This window comes from Neolamprologus multifasciatus, chromosome 9 (genome assembly GCF_963576455.1).
Source record: "Neolamprologus multifasciatus chromosome 9, fNeoMul1.2, whole genome shotgun sequence".
NCBI lineage: Eukaryota > Metazoa > Chordata > Actinopteri > Cichliformes > Cichlidae > Neolamprologus > Neolamprologus multifasciatus.
In genome coordinates this window covers 29,112,319-29,128,283 of record NC_140447.1, presented here as the reverse complement: position 1 = coordinate 29,128,283, position 15,965 = coordinate 29,112,319, and the positions used below count along the sequence as shown (strand labels likewise).

Here is a 15,965-nt window from a genome sequence, read left to right as displayed (position 1 = left end):
CACGATCTTTTCTTTTTCTTCCCCTGAGAAACTCCAATCTGCTTTTCCATCTGTGCTGCCCGCCCTCTTTTCATCCTCCAGTCACTGTTCCTCTCATCGTACCTGCAGTCAAGCTGAAGACGTGAACCTCGAATCAGTTATGTGGTGATACAAATACAGACACATACACAAACTAGGACATGAGTAAAGTCAAACTTCAACTTCAACTTAGGATTTCCTAATTCCTCGGCTCTAAAATGTTTTTTAATTAGATTTTAAAGGAAATAAGAAATGTTTAAGGGGTTTAAATCAAAAGGCATCCACCTTGGAGCTCAAGTTGCCAACATGAGCACAGAGAGACAATGATGCTGGTAACTATTGGAAGTTCAATTGACAATATAAAACCCAAAGATATACAAGGGATAGAAGAATCTAAACATAATTTGGGAAGAAAAATAATTTAAAAATTAATACTAAACAATCTTTCCGAAAACAATTATGCAAACAATAAATCTGCCGAATAGTTGCTGAGGAATAATTTGAGCAATTGTTTAAACTCGTGTTTATGTGAGCTGCCGTCCCCTGGTGGTCACTGAAGGTACTTCAGGTGCAAGATGTTATTTGTAAATTAAAAAAAGAAAAAGAAAAATACATTGAATTAAAATACTGCATTATTAAATATTGAAAAGCACAAAAAAGGAAAAAGATCCTTGTCAGGGAAAAGATCTTTTATGTCCTGAGACACAGAAAAAAATTGTTTTTATATTCAGATTTTTTCCCCCCAAAGAAACATGCTGGATCATTTCTTTTTCAAATTTGTTATTTATTTATTATCTTCTGTCCCATGAAGTGGGCACATCTGTCATAAAAATGATTAGATGGCTGAGTGAGACAGAAAGGATTTCACACAGAATTTGGAAGTAAAGTTAAAACTCGAGCTGTCGAGAGATGAGGAGGAGGAGGAGGGGCCAGACATGAGAGCAAGAAGGTGAAAGTTCAGTGGAGGACATGCTGGCTTTGAAGAGCCTGAGGTTTTTGCTGGGTTTTATATTGTACATCTAGATCACAAAGATGGTGAGTCACTCCCCTTTTCTTTACATTTTACTCCTAAAAAGTCAAACTTTCTTGTAATTTTGCTAAAGTGGTCTTGAGCAACATTTTTCCAGGTTTTCACGAGGTCTTTACGGCGCCTTTTAAAAGACAGAGTTACAAAGTGCATCTAAATTTGAATAAAAGCCACACATTAAAGATAAGTTATAGACACATAATCATTTTCACAAAGACACTTCGATACATGCAAATAGATGCAATCTATGGCTCAAAATAAAGGGGAGAAGATTAAGGGAAAGCTAACCTGTCAAACATCAGCCTGGCTGAGTTTTTATAGGTTGTTTTTATGGGTTGTGCAGGTTTTAGAGGTTGTTCAAGTGATTTTTCTCAGCAACCTCAAAAATAGGATTGTCTCTGGTTTTAAAGTCAGAGTGAGGAACAGTTGGGAGACCATAGTTAGAGGATGAGAGAGGCCCACTCAGAAGGTCTGATATAAGCAGGGTCCTGTCCATGTAAGCAGCCCCTGCTTACATCCCCATTCTGGGAAACTCCAGGCCTTAAGGGCCGGTGTCCCTGCAGGTTTTAGATCTCACCCTGGGTCAACAGACCTGAATCAAATGAGCAGTTCATTACCAGGCTTCTGGAAAACTTCAAGACAGGTTAATGAAGTAATTTAATCAGCTGTGTTGGATCAAGGACACATCTAAAACCTGCAGGACACTGGACCTTAAGGCCTGGAGTTCCCCACCCCTGATGCAGAGCTTTGATGATAATAACAGGATTTTAAAGTGGCCTCTGAATTTCACTGAAAGCAGTGAAGGGCAGCAGGAATACGTGTGATATGTTTCTCTCTGCACCAGCTGGAGATGGACACTGTACCTGATCTATGACTGACTGAGGTATAAAAGGCCAGAATAAAGCACATCAGTGACAAGCAAGCAACCAGAAGACTTCACACAAGCAGAATTCATACTCAGTTGTGATTAAATACATTCCTAAGTTTGGGAAAGACTGGATTAGCACACAGAGTTATAGGATTATGTAGAAGGACTGCCTTAAAAATTCTTTAGATGTTTTCAGAGTTTTTACCACCACAAAACTGGACTGTCACAGGGATAATGTATGGCTCCAATTAGCAGCTTATGTAAAGGCGAAGCTGCTTCAACATCCTCCTTTCATTAACTCACACTGTAGAAACCATTAAAAAAACAGGCCACAGAGAACAGACTTGATCTGAGAACACTTTTTATTTTCATTACTTCACTTTTGTTTCATAGCAGCCACAGGATGGCACCAGAGTCCAGGTAAAAAAACAAAGTTTAAAATCTGTTTTTCTTCACACCCCTTCACGCTCTTCTTTTTGTTTACATCCAAAATGTAATTTAAGGTTCCCACAGTTCCCACGGACAAACAAATCTAACTAAAATCTGCAGTGATGAATGAGCAGAGGACCCAACCCCAAATCCTCCAATCATGTACACCTGACATCAGAGCGGTGACAATGAACAGACCAACCAAGTTTTTTTTTGTCTTTTTTTCACGGATTAGAGCTGAAAGAAGAAATTCTTCTTGCTGGGAGCTATTTTCAGAAGCAGATTACATACTGCACTAAAGGTTTCTTGCAGGTAGAAGGCTGGATTAACTCAAAATAAACTACACTGCATGTGTTCATTGTAATAAGACAACGTGACCACTGACTGAGCCCATTGACACAGACTGCCTAAACAAATAGTCCGTGTTTATTTCCAAGAAACCTTTTGACATAACCTCAAAAAAGCGCGAGCTGGCAGTGGACTTCATAATTGGTCATAATGGCTCATTGCTTGTGTGGACTCAGACTGTGGAGGCAATAGTAGATACAAAGAGTCAGCCACGCTGTTCAGCACAGAACTTACGGAGCACCAAAACTGCACACGTTCCCTTTATCATGGTGGCTCATTTGAAATTTATTTAAAATACGTTTTGAGTTAAAGTTAAATTTTCTGAGTTAAACTCTGATACACCTGACCGTGTAAAATCTGACATTAATCTGATGTTAAAGATTGTTTTTCAAAGATGATTATCTAATAGAGGCAGTATCTTTTAGCTTGGTTACATCTCTTGGATGAATGGATGACAGGGTGTCGCTTCAGAGACGTCTATAGCTTGGACACAGTATAACGTGGAGCATTTGCAAACTGTTATAATGATTATTTCTTTGCATCTCTGCAGTGTTTTATGATTAAATAAAATCCTTTGAAACTGATCCAGTGGTTGAAAGTTTGTGGTTAAAAAAAATAGCAGTTTTATAAGCTGAGGTTGTCCATTTTCTGACTTTCTTTATAATCTGATAGTTTGTAACAATATGAAGTGCAAGAGGAATTTTAAAATATTGTTCCTAATTTGGGAACAACACCACCTGCTTCCATGTCTTGCATTAATATTTTAAGAACTTCTCTGCTTATTGACAATTGTTCCTCAGATAATTATATTATCTCTATTTGTACGATATTTCGGTTGTTACGAAGGGAAAAACAGGGTACCTTTTTGAAAGTGTTTATGTAATTATATATTTTTGCAAAATAGATGCATTATACTCTGTAATTTTTCAAAGACAATGACACTTGGGGTTGAAATGAAAGCACTAGGGTGTAATATTACTGGCGATCATGAAGATATGATAAAAACTACCGTATGTGGATAAATCTGGTATATTTACACAATGAATTCAATACACATTCATATCTGACTCAGCTGCAGCAGCTGTGTTGCTTCCAGTCAGTATCACGTGCTGAGCTCTTGTGCCCTCCTCCTCCTTTGCATCTTTTCAACATTTTCATGTACAAAAATGTTGATGCACAAAATCTGCCATAAAATTCCTCATACAACAATATTGTTTTTTGCTTCTTTTTTCATAAATGACTTAATCATCTCGAGCCCTTTTCAAAATGATCAAACATTAAATTATTTTCAGGATTTATACCCTTTAAATGCCAGTTTAAACTGTTGAATTATTTATTATTTATTTTTAAAAACTCACAAAAACCCAGATATTTTCCATGTCATACATAGTATCGAGAGAGTATGGATGACAAGTAAGAGTAAAAGACAAAAACTGACTTAAAAGAAAATTTATTGCCCAAATTGATCACCAATTTTATTTTTTTAAGTTGAAAAAAAGTACAAAAATGCCCAATTAGGGCATAAGAGTTCATCGTATTACAGTTCTATAGATCTCATATATTACAAGCGATTTCTTTGCAGGCCAGTATTATTGGCTGATATTAACCTTTTGCTGATATCAGTATCTTCATTTATAAAGGCTGATAATTTATTGAAAATAATAAGACATGGCAGAAACATCCTTCGACCGTGTTTTGAGTATTGGTGTATTTACTTCTTCCTGCATCCCTGAAAAGGTTTCACCATCAGTCATCTTCTATGAGGAGACCTCAGATGCAGTCGTAAGCTGAGATTTTGCTTTCCTGTGAGAAAATCACCAAAAGACAAAAGTATATGAAGACTGATCAAATTTGAAAAGTCGAACTGAGCATGTGAGTCAGTGGAAGGTGATGTAAAACTCACTCGAATGCAACGATCTTGGCACGAACCCAGGGAGCTCTCGCTTTGATGCAGAAAAGACCGGACTGTGTCTGAAAGCTGCAGGAACGAGAAATGAACGATGAACTTGGTAGTAATACTTTAATCAGTTCATTTGAGATAATATTAACAATAAGTAAATGAACACATTATGTATTAAGTTTAACTGAAGAGCAACAAAAACATCACATCTACATCTTTAGGCTAAAGTTATGTAGCCAGTACATTAAGTTGAGGTGAAGTTAAACAATTAATTTACAATGTGAAAAAAAATAATATTTTTCAGTAATTAACAGTTTGTAATAAATCATTCCTGGGCTACAGCTGATGTTTTTAATGTGCTAAAAAAAATTACATGACTGCGTTGACACATGGTGGGTTTGCTCTCTGGATCGAGTATCCCAAAATTGGTTCAGTGATCTCCTTATTGGTGACAGTTGTGCAGCACATGGGGAAATCATTCTTTGCTGGAAAAAAAAAAGATTTTTAAACAGAGAAGAGCCGACAGAAAAACCTTACATGGTGTTGATATGAAATTCCATCTTACCTTCTGATCCAGACATGGCCAAAACTACCAAGACTGTGCAGAGCAGCACAGACAGGCTTCCAGAGTTTAACATTTTCAAAAAGCTTGAAAAATTCTGAATACACAATATTTGTTCGATTTAACTTCTTCTCTGGAGAGCTTGAAGATGACTTTATCAGTGTATTTGTTGGAGAATTAATGGAGAAAAAAAAAGTCAGTAAATCAGTTATTTAACTTAAATGAAATTTGTCAGGTTCTGGATGATGAGATTGCGGATACAAGCAGCGGAAATGGGCTTCCTCCGAAGGGTGGCCTGCCTCTACCTTAGAGATAGGGTGAGAAGTGCTTTCATTCTGTGAGGGGCTCAAAGTAGAGCTGCTGCTCCTCCACATCGAAAGGAGCCAGTTGAGGTGGTTCGGGCATCTGAAAAGGATGCCTCCTGGGTGAGGTTTTCCGGGCATGTCCCACCAGGAGGAGGACCGGGGAAGACCCAGGACACGCTGGAGAGATTATGGCTGTATCCCAATTCAGGGTCTGCAGCCTTAAAGGTCCACAAGGGCCGTGTACTCAAAGACTGCTAAGGCTGGAAGTGCGAGGCTTGTGAAATGGGACGTCTAGCCGCCGTTGCACTGCCCAGGTTGCCTAGCAACCATGATACTACACAGTGCGCTGTGACGTAATCGGCTTTAACATGCAGCCTTTAAGGTTCCAGACCCTGAATTGGGATACAGCCTATATCTCTCAGCTGGCCTGGAAATGCCTTAGTGTTCCCCTGGACAAGCTGGAGGAGGTGGCCGGGGAGAGGGAGGTCTGGGCTTCTCTGCTTGGGCTGCCCCAGATAAGCGGAAGACAAGGGATGGATGGAGGTTCTGGATGTTGCATTTTTAGTGGGAGAAACATTTCATCACTCATTCAAGTGACCGGAGTTCCTCCTCAGGCCAGTGGCCACTCTTTCATTGATGAGGACGTACACATCCTGGACACAGAGGGATGCTGGTTTGAGCTCCTCTGAACCGAGAAGGCATTTTCCACTGCTGTGGTTGCAGCTGTTCCCTAATTCTCTGTAAATGATACTCATTCTCACTGACGAGTGGTCATCATGTCATTAAATTGAACTTTTGGCCTATCGCTACTCAATGCTGCTAGTTTCTGTCTTTACGCAAATATAGCAGGTAGACATGTAACCAAACCACATTCAGAATCTTGAAGGCATTACATTTTAAGTAGAGTCTGTTATATGCATTTTGTCTGCTACATAACAATATTAGCATTTTTGGCTTCTGAGGTTTGAGAAGTGTTCATGTTAGAGTGTAAAGATTAAGGAACAGAAACTTTCTCTTAACTTTCTGCATCTGGTGTTTTTAAAAAGTGAAAGAAGAGGAAAGTAAAGAAGTTTGCTGCACCCATATTCCCGTCATACAGATGTTAATGCTGACATCAGCATTCAGTGTTTTACTAAAGAAAGCCTTCAGAAAGGTTCCTTATTCTGTTGGGATAATTTAAGTCAAAATATAACTAGGATAATGTGGAAAATGAAAATATAGTCTTAATCATCTTAAACAGGATGAAAAAGTAATTTGACAAGGCTGCCCAAACTTTTGCATCCCACTGTACACGTGTACCTTTTTCTGTCCATGTTGTTTAACAGTTGGGTAAAGTACATGCTTTCCTGAGTAGTGGTTGCAAGTCCAATGTATTCAGCTTGGCATGTTGAGAGTGCCACTGTAGGCTGTTTCTCTTTCTATAATGTTTTTGTTGCTGCAAGCGCTTTTTATGCTGATTTTGCAAAGCTGTATGTGGAAGGAAACTGTGACTTAGGACAAGCTGATGGCATAAGATGTAAGTACAACTCCTCCGGTTTCATATGCAAAAAATTTATTGTGCTAGCTTATGTGGTTCCGGTTTTACAGGGATTTAAAAATTGTTACGCAAAATGGAGCGTGCCTGCTCCAACCGGCTTTAAAGGGTTAATAGTCGACTTATCGTGGCAGCCCTAAAGTGTACGTACGTGTGTGTTTTTATATATATATATGTATACCTGTATATGTGTATGTTTTGCTGGGTTTCACTGCTCAGGCCCACTTATGTTCATCATGGGCTACATAAACTTGGGTAAAAGATAAAGTTTTTAAAAAACTGGACAGTACACTCGGCAACCATCCTCACTTAAAACACTAGTGCAATACATTATGTGATGTGTGTAACGTTTTGTGAGAGTCTGGTGGGCATTGAAACAACAGCAGGAAAATATTTGCTCAATAAACAAAAGTTTATTGTTATATTGCTTTTCACAGCCACATTGTTCTTCACGTAAACACATAATGCACAGAAAGAGATTCACAAATAAACAAAAAGAAAAGTAAAAGACAAATAAAAGCTGACCTCCAATGATCAATTACAAAACAATGAAGTCAACAGCATGAATAAAATACACATTTGCTCCACAGGTTGCAGGAAAAATAATCTACAAATGGCAAAAAAAAGAGAATAAAACAAATTTAAGTCAGGCTGAGAAAGCGCTCTGGTTTGAATAAGCCTTTAAAGGTGATGCTGGAAATACTGATGCAGCAGACAGACTTCACACCTTCTTCATTTTGGCAGTGACTAGAGAGGAAAAACAGACAAGCAGGAGCTTCAGTTTTTCTCTGCAAATACTTTGCATTTATTTCAGTGTGTGTTTCTTTTAGCACGACTTACGATCTTTGACCCACTGAGCGTCTGGATCAGCACAAAGTGGTCCCTTTTTTGTGTCAAAACTGGAAGTAAAAGACAGAAAATTATAGAGATTGTATATGTTTGTATGTAGGACAACGTGTGCTGACTTACATTATAGCCTTCACACAGCGTCCTCTTGCAGCCAGCTCACGATATGTTTGCCCCACCACCTCAGCAGTCATATTGCCTTTGGTGACTGCAGGGCAGCATGGTGGTATCCTTCCAGGATGACGACGACGAGTACCTGAGAGATTAAAGGTTAAAAATTGAATTTTCTTACCTGAGAAAAGTCTAATTAGGAGGAAAATAAAAGTTAAATCTAGTTTTAAAATATGAAGCTCCTTACATCACTAAACAGAAGATGACTTTTGTGACCTGAAATTATGTTACAGTGAACAGGCATTTTTTTTGTGCAAATCAATCAACAAGTTTAACAAATCAATGTTCTTAACACTTCGGGGCCCTCAAGCACTTTTTGGGCAATTTTGGCATTATGTTAATTAAGTGAAAGGTGAAAAATATTGTCCCGTAGCTGCGAGATATTATGTTATACTCTCTCTGTGTCTCTCTCATTTCCTGCTTTCATGCCTTATGCAATGAGTCACAATGTATGCACCCCTCCAAAAACCCACTGAAATGATGACTTTGCTAGAAACTAAAATGAAGCAGTGAGATTTAGTTACAGAGTGAATTTGTTTGAAGGAAACCACTGCAAACACTGTGCTACACTAATAAGTTGGCAGTTATGATAGTTTAAGTGTCTTACAACATATGCCTGGCATGCAACGCAGCATGAGACATAACCCCATAAGTGACAGAAAACAAAAGTTTGCATGTAGATAAACATAAATAGTATAAACATTGTTAATGGTAAGCAGTATAGCGTGAAAGGATATGATGTGGCTGTCAGTCAGTCCAGCAATCGAACAAAAAAATCAGGTGAATGTTGTACTTATAAAATAAAAATCTCCAAGACTTCTTCTAAATGTAGACGTAAAGGACGCCTTTAAAATGCCATCGCTGACTAATGAAACTTAGCCCAGGAAACAGCTTCCAGGGTGTCTGGTGCTTTGTGGGTAGAACTCAAGTGTAAATGCTGGAAAAAACATGTGCAATTATAGACTGAGCAGATACCAGAATATGACTGATGTAAAGGTTTGTGGTCTTTACACAGTGGTCCTGCACATTATTCACAAACAGGTAGAAGCCATTGTTGGAAATATTCATTGCCGTGATCAATTTATCTATTTTATCTCTTTTTTCCTCATTTTTCTTAATAAAAGTAAGAGCACAGTTACCTTCAGAGGAGTGGCGGCACACACACACCGAGAGCAGGAGGAGAGTGATGGAGAGGATCTTCACAGACATTTTCACCGGTGGTCTGGCTCACTGATCAGAGTCACTAACCTACAAGTTGATTATTTATTGGTAAGTGCAGGAACACATGCAGGCAGAACTGATGAGGTGTTTTTATACAGTAGGTCTGTGTATTTGTGTGCGTGGTTGTGGCATATCACACCTCCGCCTCTTATCAGGGAGAATTCAGTATTTCAACCTATCAACACCTCACTGAGAGCTTTCCGAGAAACAGCCTCACACAAAGTTCACAGATGCTCAAATATGGTCAAGAGCCTGATGATCGATACCAGTACTTTGTGCATTTTCATGAGTAATGAGCCTAAACCTCCTGATTATTATTATTACTTTTTCCATTTTGACTGTCTGACAGTGACTCTTTTTCTCTTGTAGTTACAAACTAAACATGCGGCCCCCTCATCCACATGGCTGAAAAAAGCAACATGGAGGCAGAAAACCTCTAATACTGGTTCCCAGTTTCTAGGAGAACTTGCAGGACAGTCCAGAATGACTGTGGCTCTGTTGAGCTGTTGCTCAAATATTACAATCTAATAAAAACAATAATCAAATCTACAGTGTGGAAAAGCAAACTGAACTTGCATCTTATTCTACTGTACACTACACCGAACACACACACACACCTACACACACACACACACACACACACTAAACCACTTCCTCATTACAGATGATATATATAGAAAGTTTATCAGTCCCACACATTCATGACATTTTATAAATGACTTTGTTCTGGTACTTTTTAATCATAATTTTTATAGAAGGTCTCACATCATGGTGGAGGAAATGTTTAGCTGATTGAGGTTTTGAGTCATTCACTTATGCAGAGCTGTCTTTAGGTCCAGCCACAGCATTTCCATCAGGTTGAGGTTTACACTTTAACTGGGCCATCGCACCACGTTCTGTTGTGGATTTGCTGATGATAATTTTAAAGCTCCTTCTCCTTTGTATAAAATAAATGCATAGTGCTGGTTAAACTTCAAAGTTATATTTGGTGTAACTACAAAACTAAGAAAATGTGTAGCAGATGAAGGAAATAAAGACAAATGAAACAACGTTGCCCTGAGGCAACAAACCACATTTTCATGCCTCACACTGGCCCTTCAAAAAAGAAACTTTTTTTTTTTTTTCAAATAATGCTACCAGGCACATCTCCTTCCAATAAAATGATGAGTTGAAGGTGGTGTGACTTTCATTTTGGGGGGGCGGGCTTTCTGCAAGCTGCACTACATGAGAGACATCTCCATTAGGAGGCAAGATAAGGATCACTATTTTACATGTTTATAGTGAAATAAATGTATATTAAAAATACTTGTATGTGCATGAATGTGTTAAGAAGCATATTTGATTGTTTGTTCTACTTTTTTAAATTTATTTATACAGTAAAACTGTTAATTTTCATTCGTTGTCTCAAGGCAACACTGCGCAGTTAGCCCAGTTTTTTTCAGGCAATATAATGCATTTGCATATGTGTGTAGTGTCTGTGTGTGTGTTAGTGCCCACATAGCAAGCAGGTCTGGCCAGGATCTGGTATCAAGTCGGCACTGCTGGCTGACTTCTGGCATGATAAGACGTATGTCATCCAGATATGGGCCAGGCCTGGCATAGATGGCACTGTCTATGTGATGGCATGCCATATCTGGCTTGATTGTGGCTTGGTTTATGTGGCCCAGGCCACAGGTCTGGTCACAGGTCAGGTCTAGAAAACAGGTCTGGCCCAGATCTGGCATCAAGCTGGCACTTCTGACTGGTGTTTTGGCAGAGTGTATGTCAACCAGATGTGTGCCAGGTCCGGCAATGACGCCACCGTTTATGCGATGACATGCCATATCTCAGGTGGTAGAGCAGGTTACAAACTGATCGGAAGGTTAGTGGTTCGATCCCTGGCTCCTCCAGTCTGCATGTCAAGAATATGAATCTAGTTAGGAAGCACTCAGTTGGGTGAATGTGGCATGTTGTATACATGTATACATGTTGCACTTTGAGTAATCTGGGAGAGTAGAAAAGCGCTATATAAAAATTGGTCCATTCACTGTCTGAATAGAGTTTTGGCATGTTACTTTTGCACTGTTTTGCATGTTCTGGCACATGTTGTTATTGCATGGCTTGATTAAGGTACACATTAGGCTGACATCTGGGGCCAGAGCTGGGCCAGCACAGGGCCAGCAGTGTGTCTGCAACTGGCCCGTGGCTGCACACCACAGATGGCCCACATACAACAAAGAATGACGGCCCTTTGGTGGCCCAGATCAGGTTTGCCAGAGTTAATCCAAACATGGGCCAGCACAGGGCCACCAGTGTGTCTGAAACTAGCCTTGTGCTGGCCCATGTGTGGGCCACCTCTGGCAAACCAGGTCTGGGCCACCAAAGGGCCGTCATTCTTTGCAGTATGTGGGCCCTGTGTAAGCACATTGTGTGGGCCTGATCTGGGCCATACCAATTTTGCTGTGTGGGTGTGTGTGGTCGTGTATTACTTATTGTTGTGGGGACACAAATTTGTTTACACACTCACATTGTGAGGTCTCGCCTACTTTATGGGGACAAATTGCAAGGTAAATCATTCAATTTTAGGGTGAAGGCTTGAGTCAGGGTAGGGTAAGGTTCAGGCAGGGACTTGTGATGGGTAGAGTCAGGATAAGTCTCCAGGAAATGAATGTAAGTTAATGTAATGTCCACAAAAGTGATGGAAACACAACGTGTGTGTGTGTGCGCGCGCACACACACGTTAATTTGTTGTTCATTAATTTGTTCATCCTTGTTGTACTAATACAACTTATTATAGAATAACAACAGGTAGCATTTTACTACCCTTATCGCACAGTGTTGCCTTGAAGCAACAAACCAATATCTGTTTGGGGGGGGGCAGGGTGTCAAATTTTATGATTGATATATTATTAGTGACCCTAAAGCTCCCCCAAAATAGGGAGAAATATTTTTTTTCCCCAAAAATTAAAAAGTCATGCAGTAGAGGGTTAAAAGTTGCAGGCGACACAGGGACATTAATGGATAAAAATAAGAAATGTACTGATTTCTTGGATTGTACACGTTTTAGTTAAAATTTTTAAATAAAATGTGTTGTAGGTTTCTGGGAGATTATTAAGATATGAGATTTATTGAATGACTGGTGGTCAGAGTTTATTTGGAATTAGCTTTCAGAGTGAGCTTTGCAAAACAACATGATATAGACAGATAAATGGAATCATAAAAGCAAAAAAATAAAGAATAAAAGAAGATTTAAAACTAAATATGTAACTAAACTTAAAAAAAAAAAAGAACTCAGTTGGTCCCTCTAAGCACAGATTGATGTCCAGCCTTAGTCGTCACTTTAAAGTCACACAAGACTCAGATGTAGCATCAAGAATAAAATGCAGTGCGATGTGGACAGAATTAACAGAGTAACGTAACAAAAACATTTCAAAGAAAAGTTTGAGATAAGGAGATACTGATGACCCGACAGGCAGCGATGCTTCACCTCACACTTTGTACTTCATACCCTCGTCTTCCTCACAATGACTGGACAGGAAAGAGAGACAAACAGGAGTTTCAGTTTGTTTCTACAAATACTTTGTGTGTGTGTGTGTGTGTGTTTCTTTTAGCATAACTTACGATCTTTGACCCACTGAGCGTTTGGATCAGCACAAAGCTGTCCATATTCTGTGTTGAAACTGGAAATAAAAAGGAGAAAATTATACAGATTGTATGTGTTTATGTTTGTGTGTAGGACGACATGTGCTGACTTACACACACACACAGTGTGGTGTTGCAGCCTGCTGACGATATGTTTCCCCCACCACCTCAGCGCTTCTATCTTGGCGGGTGACTGCAACACAGCACGGTCTCCTCTGGCGACGAGCTGATTAGGAGAAGTTTAAAACTGAATATATTTCGCCCACAGGAAGAAAACTCAAAGTGAAATTCGGGTTTAAAATGTTATAAAACTGCTAACAAGAGTAAACAAAAGCTGACTTTTGAACCGTTACCAGACATTAAGTGACATGAAATAGTGATTTTTGTGCCTCACCTTGTAGGTATTTCTACTAATGAGAAATTTACTGCAAACATTATAAAAGTATTAACAAAGTAGCTATTTACACCAGTCTATGTCCTCATTCTAGACACTATATTCTTCAAGAATGCTAAACAATAAGAGCACAGGCCTGTATCTGTACCTGTGTCACTTCTTACTGGGCTATATTTCCATGGGGGGGTTTAAGCAGCATCTAATGTTTGTGTTTCCCTTTCACTTGCATGGGTATTAATTAAATCTAGATTCTTCGGCTCATATTTATTCCAGGAACATTCTTGCTGGTTGCAAACTGATTTTTACACGAGTCTTAAGCAGGACTCCGTTTTGTACTTGCTGGCCTTCTATACAATTTGCACATAATCTAAGCCCATGTTTGATTTCTGTTTTTGTATTCAATCTTCACTCTTAGCCTGTTAAACAGCACCGAGGCTACAGCTGAAAGAATAAAAAACTAATGTGCTTCCTGAATCTTCTTACTGCTGACTGTTATGCAGCAGATGTCCAAATCTTTGCTGGAACACAAATTACATTTTACAAAGTGAATTTTAAACAGAGAAAAGCCAGTTGAAAGCTCTTACATGGAGTCTGAAGTTTAATCTTACAGTCTGATCCAGAGATGGCCCCAACCACCAAGACTATGCAGACCAGCAGTAACAGGCTTCTAGAGTTTACCATTTTCAAAAAGCTTGAAGAACAGTGAGTAAATGATTTGTTCCCCTTTGATCTGCCTTCTTCTCCAGAGTGAAGCGTGAAGAACTAGTTAAGGTCTTAAAAGCAGAAGTGATTCCTCCAGTTATTCGGCTCAGCTTTTTCTGTTTCCTCCTCCTCTCTCTTCATACAAATAAATTAAACAGTGATTTAAGAGGAACTTTACAAAATGACACGACGTTTCATCACACAGTTCTTAGATTGTGGAAGTATGAGGCGTTCCACAGAAGCGGGAAGTCATGACATGACATATTTCATCAATGCATTTGTTGTAGAATTGTTAAGAAAAAGTTTAGTAAATCAGTTATTTAATGTAATCTAAATTTAATGTAACCTAAAGCGTAATATTTTTATTTAAAATTAATTATGAATAAAATACTTTTTCAAACTGGGAACCTGTTCTTAATTTTTCTGTAGCATTTATCTCACAAAACCTTCCTTGGCAAATATTCTGGACATGCTGCAGTCCTGGCTTTAAGATTTTGTTTTGTAAATAGGAAAATGAATGCAGACATTGTGATGTCAGTCCTTGCTTTCAGGCTCGAGTGTTAGTGTTTTGCATTTTAACCACGTGCAAGCATACAAACTCAAAGATCTTACATTTTATTGGAGATAAAGTATCTGAATTTCAGGAGCGGGACAATGCCTCCAAACATGCTTCTTCTGGTTCTTATCTATATATGTTCCCCCAGTTCTACCAGCTGCTCGTTCTCATTTACGTGCCCCACCCTCCTTCACGTGTTCAATTCTTTAACTTTTTCACTTCTATTTAGTACAAAAATCCATCATTGGGAATCTGCCAGGCCCAGGAGCCGCCACCAGTCCCCTTCAAGTCCTTCCCCAAACCGCAGCTCAATTCATGTCCATGACATTCACCTTTATCCACGAAAACACTGTCAAACCTAAAATGAGGACGTGGGCCCTGCTGGAGAAAGTCTCTTTTATGCCTTTTTGTCTGTGCAGGTTATTTAGATATGAAAACTAACTTTAAAAAATTGAATATAAAGGGGTAGAAAGCTTCGGACATGATTTATGTTAAGAGGATAGTTACTATTTAACAACATTTGCACGTTGCCTGGTTTACAGCCAGTAAGGACAATTTTTTTTTTAAAAGGATTATTTTGCAAACTTTCTGTTCTCCCATAAGCATCTGGTGTTTTTAAGAAAAAATTGCAAGAAGAAGGAAGTAAAGATATGTGATGCACCCATATTCCCATCATCCAGATGTTACAGCTGACATCAGCATTTGGTGTCTTGCTGAAGAACGGCTTCAGAAAGCATCTTTATTTGGTTGGAATAACAAACTATAATTGATTTTTATTAACTTCTTAAGTATTTCTTTCACATTTGACAGGACTGACAGGGTTTTTGGGGCACTCAGAATAGTCTGAGTTAACTCTGCATTCAGGCCAAATTAGTACCCACACATTTTCCCATTATTGCTGACCGTTCAAAGTAAGCTCAAACTCACTTGTCAATTCTCTCTCACCATTATCAGCAGTCACTTTGGATTTGGATCTAAAACGTGTCTCCTCCTTTTTATGGAACTTCTTTTATCCTGGACCTGGAAGAACCCTTGACCCCAAGCAAGCTCATGCCATCCCCCTGTACCCAGCTCCAGTTGTTTGTGAAACAAAGCTGTGTCCCATTGGTTCTCCTGTTTGGTCTACCTAGGTAATTTGGACATCCTCAACAAAACGAACAGTATGTATGGAAAATTCAAGTCCATGTCAAGTTCTTGTCAACGGGAAGAGAAAATGTGTCTCATCAGTTTGATATCTGCTACGTGAAGGTGTTAGAGAAGATTTGCATCAATAAGATTTCTTTTTCTGGTCTATTATGGTTACTTGTGAGTTTAGACACATCTATGAGGGATGTGATAAGAGAAGTAGAAGGTTTTAGAGATATTAAAAGTTTGCCTTTCACATTTTAAAACGCTAAACACAGTTACTCCTGCTACAGAACCTGCTGCCTTCTGGTGGTGTCTAATAATCCCTAGATTTAGAG

General features: G+C 39.0%; 2 protein-coding genes and 1 long non-coding RNA gene across 3 annotated transcripts; all 3 read right to left on the bottom strand.

Annotated features, from left to right (window-relative positions):
• Positions 1–4,137: 4,137 nt before the first annotated feature.
• On the bottom strand, positions 4,138–5,315 carry LOC146511772 (uncharacterized). The gene is made up of 4 exons (XM_085172421.1): positions 5,156–5,315; positions 4,964–5,075; positions 4,594–4,668; positions 4,138–4,493 (listed from the first exon to the last, which is right to left on the bottom strand). The coding sequence occupies exons 1-4, from the start codon at positions 5,226–5,228 to the stop codon at positions 4,448–4,450; spliced, it is 306 nt and encodes a 101-aa protein (XP_085028547.1). The 5' UTR covers positions 5,229–5,315; the 3' UTR covers positions 4,138–4,447.
• Positions 5,316–7,358: 2,043 nt separating this feature from the next.
• Positions 7,359–9,262, bottom strand: LOC146511771 (eotaxin-like). Its single transcript, XM_085172424.1, has 4 exons — positions 9,148–9,262; positions 7,961–8,093; positions 7,832–7,890; positions 7,359–7,738 (listed from the first exon to the last, which is right to left on the bottom strand). Exons 1-4 carry the CDS (start codon positions 9,215–9,217, stop codon positions 7,713–7,715), a joined length of 288 nt encoding a protein of 95 aa, XP_085028550.1. The 5' UTR covers positions 9,218–9,262; the 3' UTR covers positions 7,359–7,712.
• Positions 9,263–10,930: 1,668 nt separating this feature from the next.
• On the bottom strand, positions 10,931–15,923 carry LOC146511770 (uncharacterized). The gene is made up of 4 exons (XR_014876036.1): positions 13,829–15,923; positions 12,965–13,076; positions 12,830–12,888; positions 10,931–12,736 (listed from the first exon to the last, which is right to left on the bottom strand). It is a non-coding gene; the product is annotated as an uncharacterized LOC146511770 (long non-coding RNA).
• Positions 15,924–15,965: the final 42 nt, after the last annotated feature.

Coding starts and splice junctions, on each gene's coding strand:
- LOC146511772 (XM_085172421.1), bottom strand. CDS start 5,228: ATGTTAAACTCTGGAAGCCTGTCTGTGCTGCTCTGCACAGTCTTGGTA. Junction 5,076..5,155: donor GGCCATGTCTGGATCAGAAG/GTAAGATGGAAT, acceptor TTTTTTTTCCAG/CAAAGAATGATTTCCCCATG. Junction 4,494..4,593: donor GCCAAGATCGTTGCATTCGA/GTGAGTTTTACA, acceptor ATTTTCTCACAG/GAAAGCAAAATCTCAGCTTA.
- LOC146511771 (XM_085172424.1), bottom strand. CDS start 9,217: ATGTCTGTGAAGATCCTCTCCATCACTCTCCTCCTGCTCTCGGTGTGT. Junction 7,891..7,960: donor CGCTGTGTGAAGGCTATAAT/GTAAGTCAGCAC, acceptor TTTTACTTCCAG/TTTTGACACAAAAAAGGGAC. Junction 7,739..7,831: donor CGCTCAGTGGGTCAAAGATC/GTAAGTCGTGCT, acceptor TTTCCTCTCTAG/TCACTGCCAAAATGAAGAAG.